General features: G+C 45.4%; 1 protein-coding gene across 1 annotated transcript in view; it reads right to left on the reverse strand.

Annotated features, from left to right (window-relative positions):
- Positions 1–12,718, reverse strand: part of Clk (circadian locomoter output cycles kaput protein Clock) — a 106,110-nt gene that overhangs the window by 23,913 nt on the left and 69,479 nt on the right. The window contains 3 exon segments of the mRNA XM_070534897.1: positions 9,145–9,361; positions 11,902–12,018; positions 12,487–12,610. Coding sequence (XP_070390998.1) covers positions 9,145–9,361; positions 11,902–12,018; positions 12,487–12,610 — 458 coding nt within the window.

Here is a 12,718-nt window from a genome sequence, read left to right on the forward strand (position 1 = left end):
AAGAAATAACATAATCTGAAATGGCTCATACACCCATAAGCAAAGAAAGACACAATGGCTGAATATGAACGAAGACGCGATAGAAAAAGAAAAGGAAATATAATCATGAATGGCTCATACCCCGTAAGAAAGCAAAAATACAATGGCTGAATATGAAAGAAGTAACGAAAAAAAAGAAAAAATGAAAGAACGATGACGATGATGATCGGAGGTTATTGGCGCGAGGGCCAGAAGTGACCAAAGAGCGGCAAGGCTATAATAATAGACTGTGAAATGGATAATGAATATCGAGACGTGCACGGATGAAACACGGCTGTATAGAGGGCTAAGATATTCGTTAGAAAGCCGCAAATATAGTCGCAATAAAGCTAGACTATTATGCATGACATATTCTATGGAGAAACGATGTAAAACGAAGAGGTGATGTACCAGAATATGTCGATACAAGTAGCACTACTGCCTCATCAAGGCCCTTAAGCACAAGAGTCAGGAGGCATGTGCCATACAGGTCGCTGCTATCGCAGCATCAGCCTCTCGTTAGAGGATGGGGTACGAATATCGTGGCTTATAACGCGCAATAAATCGACATCTTGTAAAGCATTTAAGACAGATTTATGATCAAAAATTGGTTCTGCTCAAAGAAACAATACCGGTGGCATCGGTATGCTAGAGGAAAGTGCTTTCTTCATTCAGCATCTGCTTCCCGACGCTCCACTAAGACGTGGAGAACGGTAAACTTCTCACCACACCTGCCACAGAGGGGAGGTTCACTACAGGTCAACAAGTAAGAATGGGTACCGTATGCGTGTCCTGTTCTCAGTAGATAGAAAATGACATCAGTTTGAAAAGTTTTTGTTACCGAAGGCCAATTTTGCACGTTCGGCTTAATTCACTAGACTTTATTAGATGTTTCACGGTCCCAGATGGACTGCCAAAAGCTTCTCAGTGTTTTGCGCAAGAAAGGCATCATCATCAGTAATGACTCATTATCTAATGACTCAGTAGTGACAGGTGAGACTGTGGGTGGAATAGCTATGGTTATTTTACTCGCTCTCATTGTTATGAATGCAGCAAGTTCGTCTGCAAGCATATTGCCCACTATGCCTCTGTGGCCTGGCATCCAGCATACTACTATTTGTTTGTTAGATGCATACATAGTGCACATACGTGAATAGAGGTCATTGACTACTGGATTCATATGTTTTCGTAAAGACACTAAAGCTCTTACTACGCTTAGAGAGTCTGCAAATATGGCAGCTTTTTATAATTTTAGTGCATTTATGTGTTTTACAGCCCCGAGAGCAATCGATAAGCTTCTGCAGCAAAGATGCTCGTTTCTGCGTGCAGAATATTGCATTCCGAGAAGGATAGCTTTTAATTATGCTGAGCATGTTGCCACGGATGCCCATTCCCGGCAAGTCCCTGATAATACCGTACCGGCATGTGCTATCATAGGCTATTTCCATCTCTAGATAAACTGATAAGAAGTGTTCTTTATGGGCAAATGCATCGTGCACATTTGGCTCAATGCGCACAAGATGGTCAGCTGTGCACCTGCCTTCTCAAAAACCACATTGGTAGGGATCAAGCGTGTTCTTTGATTCTAAAAAATGCAAAAGACGGCGATTTACCATTTTTCCGAAAAGTTTACACAGGCAGCTTGTAAGCGCTGTCGGCCGGTAGCTTGTTACCAAGTATTGGTCTTTACCGTGTTTCAAGACTGCGACAACGATAGCTTCTTTCCATGTAGCTGGAAGGTGTCCGGCTGCCCAAATGTGATTAAAAAGTGCGAGCAATGTAATTTGTGTGTATGTGTGCATGTTCTTCATTATGTCATACATGATCCTGTCTGCTCCCGGCGCAGAGGTTTTGCAGGCGTTCAGTGCAGCTCTAAGCTCGGCAATGTTCAATGGACGGTAATATAGATCGTTTCTTTGGCATTTGTGGTCCAGTGTCTTGCGTTCTTCTGTTTCTTTGTATTTAAGGAATGTCTCTGAAGAGTAAACAAAATACGTATAGATATATGTATACAAAATGTTTACCAAGAGCATCTACCTTGTCTTCCACTCCGCTACCTAGGTTATTTACCAAGAGCAGTGAATGGGGTTGCAGCTCCTGCAGCCTTCTTAGCGCATTCCATACTTTTGTTACTTGGGTATACAAGTTTATTCCGCAAAGAAACCTCTCTAAGCTTGCTCTTCTAGCCTGCCGTCGCGTGCGTCTTCCCTGTGATTTAGGTTGTTTGAATTCAACAAGGTTTTCTGCAGTTGGGTATCGGTGCAAAACGCGCCATGCTTTGTCTTGCTTTTTTCGAGCTTGCCTGCAGTCCTCGTTCCACCACGGAACGCCTCTTCCACATAAACGACCTTTTGTTTTAGGGATGAACTGTTATGCAGCGTGAATAATAAAAGTGGTAAAATATGATATGGCATGATCTATACTAAAATTACTTATAAAATCTCGTGTTACGTACGTGGATTCCTTAAAGGATTTACAATTGCATTCGGCTAGTTTCCAGCGAGGTGCATGCGGAAGGGAGTCGTGTTGTCTTACAAGGTTTAGTGTTACTGGGAAGTGGTCACTTCCAAATAGATTTTTGATTACATGCCATTCTAAACCAGGGAATAGAGAGGCACAGGCAATCGACAAGTCTATTAAGAAATGTGAATTATGATAAAGTTCTAATATGTTGATTATTTCTCATTAAAGTCGCATGCACTGGAATTCACAATGAAGCTTTCTTTCAATCGACCTCTCGCATTGCATCGCGTGTCTCTGCAAAGCGCGTTGTGCGCATTAAAATCGCCGGTTATAATGTATGGTTCTGGGTGCTGGTCGATGAGGCTGTGAAATTCCGTCTTATTGAGGTGATAGTTGGGCGGTATTTAAATGCAGCAAATGGTCATAAGCTTGTTGAATAATATTGCTCTCACAGATACATCCTCTAGGAGCGTCTGAAGGGCAAATTGTTGGCAAGCGACAGACTTATTTACAGCTATAGCTACAGCTCCGGACGAGGCACAAGCGTTGTCACGTCTTTTACGAAAAATGGCATATTGCTTGAGAAAGTTTCACTGTGTAGGCTTTAAATATGTTTCTTGGACACACAGCACTCTCGGATTAAATCCATGTATGAGTTCTGTAATGTCGTCGAGGTTACGAAGAAGTCATCTGAGATTACATTACAGTATCTGTGTATCCATGTTGCAGACGATGTTTGTGCTATTTGCCTCTTGCAAATAGACTAACTTACAGAGCCTCTTGGGGGCCCTGGTATACAGGTTTTTTCCTGTTTGGAGCGATCACGAGTGTCTGGCCCCACCTTAGGCTCTGGCGGCGCCGTCTGGCCGGTTGTTACGTCCATGGCCTATTGCGAGGCGCTGAACCCGCGCTCTTGCGAGCGCTGTGTTTGACGTGAAGGCCTGGCCTCGGGAGACGAGAGCTTTGAGGCCACCATCCCGGAAGTCGGTGGACCCTTCTGCTTAGCAGCACCCACCAAGGGGGCGGATGGCGTCACTGGCGCCTCACTGCGTGTGCGCCGGAGAGACGCCGGAAGCTGTTGTGTCAATGCCCCCTGGCGCGATAGATCGGCAGAGCTGTTCTTGGGCAGGTATGATACCCACCTTCGTGCCTCTCTAAATGAAATATTCTCCTTGACTTTGATAGTTACAATTGCCTTTTCTTTCTTCCACGACGGGTAGGACCACGAGTAGGCGGCGTGCTCCCCATCGCAGTTGACAGTGTAGAGTATTTTCACAGGATTCTGGCGGATGCTCATGAGCACTGCATTTAGAACAGGTTTGGCGGCCTCAGCAGTTCTATGAACTGTGGCTAAATCGCTGGCATTTGAAACATCGCAGTGGATTTGGGACATATGGTTTTGCGCGAATCTTCACATACCCTGCCTCGGTAGTGTCGGGCAGGATTTATGAGCCAAATGTACTAAGTGCTTGGTATTGATCTCTTTACCGCCTTGCCTCATTTTATTTCGCTGGACATTAATCACATTCGGATCATTCCATCCTTCTAGAAGTTCAGCTTCGGTCAGCTCCATCAGATTATCATCGGAAACGACGCCTCGAATTGTGTTCATGGTACGGTGTGGGGTCACTGTCACCGGGATGTCTCCGAATGACACTAGCTTAGGTAGGTTTTCATGTTGCTTCTTTTCTCGTAGCTCCAGAAGAATATCACCTCTCGCCATCTTTGATGCTTTATAGCCTGTGCCAAGAGCTTCAGTGAGTGATTTGGCAACTACGAAAGGTTAGTTCACTCTGACTGTCCTTTCTGGTTTCTCTGAATCTATTACATGATATCTCGGAATGCCTTCTTTCTGCCATCCGAAAAACTAGAACATTCATCTGTGCGCCCTCTCTTCTGAGTACGATCAAAGAGTGGGGGAAAGAGCTTCCCGGAAGTAACATAGAATTTTCCGCAGCGGTGCCAGCCATTCACCATAGATCCCAACAAGGGGACGTTACAAGATCTGTGTATGGATGGATGGATGGATGTTATGAGCATCCCCTTTGGAACGGGGCGGTGGGTTGCGCCACCAAGCTCTTGCAAGGCCTAAACAAGGCCTGCCAACGCCACCAGTACACCGCCACTATAACCAAATATGTTATAACCAAGATTGGCTATCACACACAAGGTTAACCTTGCTGCCTGGAATATTTAGAAGTAAGGGGAAGCCAGGAGAAGAGAGGAAAGATGGAAAGTGAGAGAAAGATGAAGCTTGGAGGGAGAGACAGACAGGAAAAGGCAACTACCGATTTCCCCAGCGTGGATCAGTCCGGAGTGCCGTCTACGTGAAGCCGAGGCCAAAGAGGTGCGTTGCTGCCGCCGAGGGGCCGTAAAGGTCCAAACACCCAGAATTAGTTCAGCCCCCAGGATCCCCCTTTCCCCGGACACGGCTAAGCCGCGCACGGTTAAACGCGGGAGGGTCCAACTCTCGTGTGCTCGGGTACGTGGTGTCGCAACGCACCAAACGCCTGCTGACGCAGACGCCCCTGCGGGGGTGAAACAAGGAACGAAATAAAGAACAAAGAAAGCGAGAACAAAGAAGGAAAGAGCCAAAGGAAAAAGAAAAAAGACGAAGACAAAGAAAAAAAACGAAAGAAAGAATGAAATAACCCTACCATACAAACAAGGCAAACATAACGCAATGCTTATTTCTGTGCTACAATTAACATATATCTAGATGCGAATATGCATATAGACACTTGAAGGTTCTTTGAAAAAGTGCAGTTCTTGTATAATGTTTTTTTTGTACTCTGCGAATTAAATCCTTCTAAATATGTTACTGTATGAAATATTTCCATATATTGTGTCTTAAAATAGAGATGTACATAGTGCTGCACTTCTTTATTTTTTCTTGTGTATTTTGTGATGAATTCATGGCTAGCTGCATTTATGAGAATTATTCATCATGTATGCTTTACTTATTGTAATACTTGCTTATAGTTATCATGAAAAATGTTGAATAGTTATTAGTGTGGAAATCCTATGTTTCCAAGTTTTCTTGTATTTACCTACGCTCATCCTTTGTTGTATTTGTTGCTGCCTGTAAAACGGGGCCATGGACCACGTCAAGCCTTGCTGGCTTTTTGTCCACGGTCCTCAGCATCAGTTGTATGTTGAAATAAATTTGATTTGATTTGATATAGTACATTGGGTGTTCGCATGTGTCATTAAGCAAATTGACCCACAGCGCAATACGTTTGCTTCACACTGCAGCTTGTTATGTCTTGCAAGAAGTCCGACTCATCCGATCAGATAATTTAATGCACGTGTAGAGCAGGCTTACGCCTGCACGTGTTAAAAGAGTGTAACATGCTGGCGATTCTTCTTTCAGTAGCCTGAGCTATACTGTTCAGTGTTGCGTTTGTTATTCGTCCGTGTGGTTGGCTGCTCTCTCTCTCTCTCTCTCTCTCTCTATATATATATATATATATATATATATATATATATATGCAGAGAGAGAGAGAGAGCAATGGCTTGTCCCTCGCACTCGACAAATAGTTACGCCAGTGAGCAGCGCCTTCCCACGGAAGAACTGCTTCAACGACACTCCACGGCGATTACCTAGCAGAAATACTGTGACCTCGTGCTCTCGGCGTCTACTCGAATTCACTGGTCTGTACCTCGTGCACAGAAGTCATCAAGGAGCGTCAGTGAAGCGCCATGGCATCTGCAGTCGAGTGTGGCGCTGTGCTACACCCGGTGGAATCGAGGAAGAGCCATGAGTCGGGACAGTAAGTAAGGCATGTAAGTATCGACACACACACACACACAAACACACACACACACACACACACACACACACACACACACACACACACGCACGCACGCACGCACGCACACACACACACACACACACACACACACGCGCGCGCGCGCACACACACACAAATAATTCGTACGCGAGGCGGAGGGACATGCGTCGTGAATGTGAATTCAGGGCCTGAGGCCGAGTTCATACAGATTTTTCTTTGTAAGTTTTCTTTGAAACTGATCAGCCACCTTCGATAAATATTATTTCCAGCATCATAACTGAATGACACCTTCCTTATGAACATTTCTAGCTAACCTCCCTGTATTTCCTTCGATTTTGTCTCGCTCTCTCTCTAGCGCAGAACGTTTTTCGAATACGGACCTTGGGACCGCATTCACAAGAGTTCTTACGCTAGAATTGTTCTTCCGAACACACGTTAGCCTATTATTCGTGATGTTGGACATATAATAACGAAGAATTTACAAAAGAATAAAAATGGGTTGGTGTGCATACGACAGACATTGCCAGATCCTGACTGGAAGCTTACCACTATCATTTGTACAATCAGTGCATTTTACAGGTGCTAACATATGGGCCAGAAACTTGGAGACTGACAGAGAAGTTCGAGTACAAGTTAAGGACCGCGAAAAGCGCGATGGAACGAAGAATGTAGCGCGTAATATTAAGAGACAGGAAGAAAGCGGTGTGAAATGAAATTATGGGGTTTTACGTGCCAAAACAGCTTTCTGATTATGAGGCACGCCGTAGTGGAGGACTCCGGAAATTTCGACCACCTGGGGTTCCTTAACGTGCACCTAAATCTAAGCACATGGGTGTTTTCGCATTTCGCCCCTATCGAAATGCGGCCGCCGTGGCCGGGATTCAGTCCCGCGACCTCGTGCTAGAGCGGTGTGAATCAGAGAACAAACGGGGATAGCCGATATTCTAATTGATATTAAGAGGAAGAAATGGAGCTGCGCAGGCGAAGTAATGCGCAAGTTAGATAACCAGTGGACTATTAGAGTACCAGAATGGGTGCCAAGGGAGGGAGCGCAGTCGAGGATTGCATAAAACTATGTGGGGTATGAAATTATGAAATTCGTAGGCGCAAGTTGGAATCGGTTGGCGCAGGGCAGGGGTGATTGGAGATCGCAGGGAGAGGCCTTCTTCTTACAGTGGACGTCTTTGAATCACAGAATATTGCCCACCGATTAGCCGGTTGGTTGTTAATATAATCAACGGCACCTCGGAGGGCAACAAGCTCCGAACCGGTCGATGTTGTCAAGTGAGAAATCTTGTATCGGATGCTTAGTGATCGTGATGGTATAACCACTGCCCCGGTGGAGCTGGTCTGGGTGGAAGAGCCATCCGTATATATGTGGACTCGGTCAAAGTAGGAAGTGTGCAAACAATCCAGAGCTGCTTGCTTCAAGGCCAAGGTAGGTAGGTCGGTCTTCTTTCTTATTCCTGGAACCGTAAGACGCACTTGAGGTAGTTTTAAACACCACAAAGCTGAGGTTGAACGTGCTGATGGTGTAAACCCCGATGGTAGGGAGGCACGATACTTGCTGACCTCGTTGGAGAAGGATGCCTGTGGTCGTCCTTCTGGCAGACAGGCAAGAAAGCTTGATTGAATCCGTGAAATATGACGAACATGGGCCCTGAGCGAGTCGGTGCTAATGTAAGTCGTGATCGGATGGTCTTGAGCCATTATAATGGTTCCTGCTGTTGAGGCGCTCCGCGGAAGGCCTAGGCAAACACGTAGTGCCTGTGCTTGCACGCTCTGAAGTTCTCGAAGATTTGACTTGCATATTTTAGCAAGCACGGGAGAACTATAGCGTAGAAATCCGATAAATGTCTTCTGTCATCTCTTCGTCGCAGCTCCTGTGAACAACTCGTATCGGAGATACGAGAAATTCACCATAACATGATTGCGAAAGGGCACGACGTCGTGTTTCAGTGGCTGCCTGGCCATTGCGGTATCTCCGGCAACGACCTCGCTGACGACGCTGCTAAGAAAGCACACGAAGGAGCAACTCTTGTTTCTATACGTTTATCGCGTACTGACGCAGCCCAACACTTAGGCAAGCTAGCGCACCGTATGACATTGGAGAAGTGGCACACACCTGATTTCACTCAACATCGATTGCATTCCCTCGATCCATCTATGCAACTGCGGCTGTTACCAGGGCTTCCGCGTAATGGGGAAACAATGCTGTGCCGCTTTACGCTTGGGCGTCGCATTCACGAATGCATATACGTTTCTGATTGGAATGGCTGATAGCGCCGAGTGCAATGCCTGCGGTGTCGAAGAAACTATAGACCATCTACTGTGCTACTGCCCATCATTTGAAAATGAAAGACAAGATCTCTGCACAGCTCTCAACCAGTTAGATAGCAAACCGTTCACCTTGAACAAGATTTTGGGACCATGGCCCCGTATATCGTAGCTACCAAAGGCCACAAAAGCGCTGCTGCGACATTTGAAAGATACAGGACTGAGTCAGCGTCTGTAATCCGGACTGAGTGACTGAACGATATCCCCGGTGGACTTTCTCTTCTTTCTTTAATCTTTCCGTCCCCGTTTCCCTTTCCCCAGTGTAGGGTAGCCAACCGGGCTCAGTCCTGGTTAACCTCCCTACCTTTCATTTATCATTTGCTCTCTCTCTCTTACAGTGGACGTACAATATGATGATGATGATGATGATGATGATGATGATGATGATGATGATGATGATGATGAGAGCTTTTGCAAATGAAAAGCGTACGTTGTGCATTCAAACTGCATCTTGTGCTGCAGCAACAGCTCGCATTACAGTGATACAAATAATGAAACGGTAAACAGGCGCGCCAGGGCAGCCGGCCATCACCTGTGGTCCAAGAAGAGGAACTTCCACTCGAGGCTGTGTCACGAGCTGAACTCGTTCCTCGAGCCGTCGCAAAGGATGAGCTCGTGCATGAGCTGCGGCGTCTGCAGGCGCACCATGGCCACCAGGCAGGGCGCCTGCTGTTCAGCCGAACCAGTGTTGGGAGAGCAAGCGCTGCTACAGCTGTTCGAGTCGTACTCCAAACTGCCCAGAGGAAAGCCTGCTCGTTCCACACAAAACTCATTGAAGTGCTGGCTGCTGAACGACATTGACGCCTTCGTGAAGTGATGTGCACTGTAAGCTATAGTCACACTGCTCGGCCTGTTCATTCAGCTTCACAGCACTGGCTCGGTGAGCTTGGTCTCAGATCTCCGGTTATTGTTTTGGGATTACTACATTTAGGACTACAGTTGGATTCACGGTGGGAGTACTACAAAGAATACTGGCACCGTCATCCTTGAACCACATTCAGAATCGGGGTAATTGAAGAAATCTTCTGAGACTTGGCAACGCTGCGTTCAGAAGGTATATGACAGCTTCTTTTTTCTCAGTGCTTTTATTACGCTGTGTTTGCTTTGAAAATGTTCCTCTAAGGCCCCCAGTTAGGTGCTGGACTATAAGAATTAATTTGTTTTATCAGAAAATTATCAGTATGTCAAGGAATGAAGAAAATCTGAAAAATGTGCGTCACTTCTGCAGTAACACTTCATGTGGGTCAATAATTTCTGATCGTCGAAACAGATGGTCCATTGTGCAATATTAGATGTGAAAAAAATGACACAATAGCACTCACAATCGCAGTTAGAGCAATAATTAAGCAATGGCAAACTTGGCAGGATGCCTAGCATGCTACACCGTATAAAAACGACGATAAAGAGAATCCTACGCACAGGGCACACTACAGACATACAACATACACAATGCAAACCCCAGCACACAGCAAACAAAACGAATAGTCTCATTGTAAAACTTCATGATAAGAGCAATGCGTAAACACGAAAGGAAGGAGTGACAAGACGTCAGAGCTTCGAGTATACTTCCCCTTTCCGCTCCTAATTAATTAGCTGTTCTAGGGAGTCCGAGCAAATGTAGCATAAAGTTCAATTGCAGGTGCGTATAATCGCCGGATTCCTTTCTTTGTCTTTTTTAACCTGGGCATGTAAGTATCGACTTTATTTCCACAGCTCTCACATCTTACACGTGACGCATTTTCTAGAAATTCGTCGGATATGTGCATCATTACAGTGACGAACTGGGAGGGATTTGAAGTTCTAAGCTCGAAAGAGACGAATTACGCGAGGAAGAACACAAATCCTACATTTCGCCATTTCCGGTAGTGCCAAGTTACATATCAAGTTCCGTGGACGACCACGTTACAGCAAAGCAATCCGCGACCCTCTTAAAAATCGAGAACTAGCCAGTATGACGCGTATTGCAATATTATCTTGCTTCTTCTTGGGCGTTCTAACGATTCTCTTGCTTCTTTTGATCATTGTTAGTTTACTTTGGCGCAGGCCTTTTAATCTCTAACCCTACCATCGAGCGCAGTCACGACTGCAGTGCAGCCGTGTGTCACGGTAAACTGAATACCATCAGAAGAAATTTATTATTCGAAACAGCCTGGTGTTCCGTGGACAGAGCAAAGACACTAGTATGAACAGGCTTCAATCTTTTCGTTCGTTGACACTGCTGAGCTAACTGGGAGCAATTTGAAGTTCTACGTGCCAAAGCAACCAATTACGCGAGGAACAAGCGAAATCCTAAATTTGGCCGTTTTCAGTAGTGCCAGGTTACATATAAGGTTCCGTGGGCGACCAATTGACGGCAACACAATTCGCAACCCTCTAAAAGGTCGGAAACTAGCCAGGGTGAGGCATATTTTAACATTCTCTTGCTTCGTCTTGGGCGTGGTTAGGTTACCTTGGCGCAAGCCTTTCAACCATTGACCCTACCATCGAGCGCAGTCACATCTGCTGGTATTCCCTCTAACAACTAACTAATTAGGAGCGGAAAGGGGAAGTGTACTCCAGTCTCTGACGCCTTGTCACTCCTCCCTTTCGTGTTTAGGCACTGCTCTTATTATGAAGTTTCACAATGCAACTATTAGATTTGTATGGTGAACAACTTAGCAAACAAAAGGTTGGCTGTGACATACTGGACATAGAAGGCCTACGTCAAATATGATTTAATCTGGTCCCGTGCTTCCAAAACTTGTTTTGCAATAAGTCACCTACAGTTGTCGAACATGAGATGTCGCTGGAGTCAAGGTTTACACAAGCCGACTTACTTAAAAAAAGTTTCCTAGTCTAAAGGTTGGCTCAAACGACATCCCTTATTCGGCCACTGTTGATCTCTTTAAGTCTCCACGTTTTTTTGAACTCCTGTTTTGTTCGGAGCTCGCTTGCGCAAGAGCATTTGCTCACAGGCCTGCCAATGAGCAAATCCATCAATGAGCTAATGTGTCAGGCTGATCGCTGTCATGTGTCGCAGGCGGGCACCTGCCACTCAGGATAGCAACCAGCCTGATAACAAGGCCATCGGTTTAGTGACAGCTAATTGCGGATGACACATATTTGTGAATATGATTGTGAAACCTTGATTACAACTTTCGGGGAAGGCTGTGAGCGGAGTTGCTGAGCGCTCTTAACTCGCTCCATTTTTTTTCTTTCCTAAATGCTTTCGCCTTCACTGGAATTGTATTGAATTACAAAGAAATTTGTCTGATGGAAACATATAAGCACTGAACTTTGAAATACTCACCTTCTCCCACCGCGGTTAGGAATGTCCCTTTGAGATTCATGGGTTCGTATATCACACTTGAGTCTGTTGAACCAAGGTTCCCTCTTTTCATGTAGAGATCCACACTTACGTACGTTTCTGTTGGTAAACGAAAATACAACGACTAGGGACGTGCGAGGCGTCGTCCTAATTGTACTGGGCTAAGGCCGTGACTTTCTCGTGGGAAGTACATTCCCAAATATGTTGTTTTGAAATCGGAAAGTTGATATAAATAAAGGCAACCCTGTATGAAAAATTGGTTCGGTAAAACCTAAAGCCTCCAAGAGCAGTTAATGATCCATAACGACTGGATATTAAAAGAGGTGAAACTTTTCTCTCTCTGTGTGTGCGTCCATACGTGCGTGCGTGCCTGTGTGTTTCTACTGTGTGCGTTCTTCCCATCATTTATGGTTACGACTTTGATTGTCACAGCACAAAGGACGCGAACGTTAATTTTCGACAAAGGTCTGTGCTGCTGCCGGTATTAAGCGGATTCTGGGAGAAAATGCCTTCTGGAGCAAGCAATAAATTTGCGGCAATGATTATTCGCTGCTTACATGACCATACCCTGGTGGCCGTCTTGACGCATTATGCCAGCTCCTTGTGAAGATGCAGAACTGAGAAGTTCGCACATGGCACCGTGGTTACTTTGGTGCAGAATGTCCAGGATAAAAATATTATGCAGTTCATGCTAGAAAATAGAGAGGCATTAATGTGGTTATGGTCCGTAAGCATGCAAAATGTTATCTGGAAAGCTTTCCACAAACATGAAAAAAACATAAAAGAGCAGAGCAAGGTG

This window comes from Dermacentor albipictus, chromosome 3 (genome assembly GCF_038994185.2).
Source record: "Dermacentor albipictus isolate Rhodes 1998 colony chromosome 3, USDA_Dalb.pri_finalv2, whole genome shotgun sequence".
NCBI lineage: Eukaryota > Metazoa > Arthropoda > Arachnida > Ixodida > Ixodidae > Dermacentor > Dermacentor albipictus.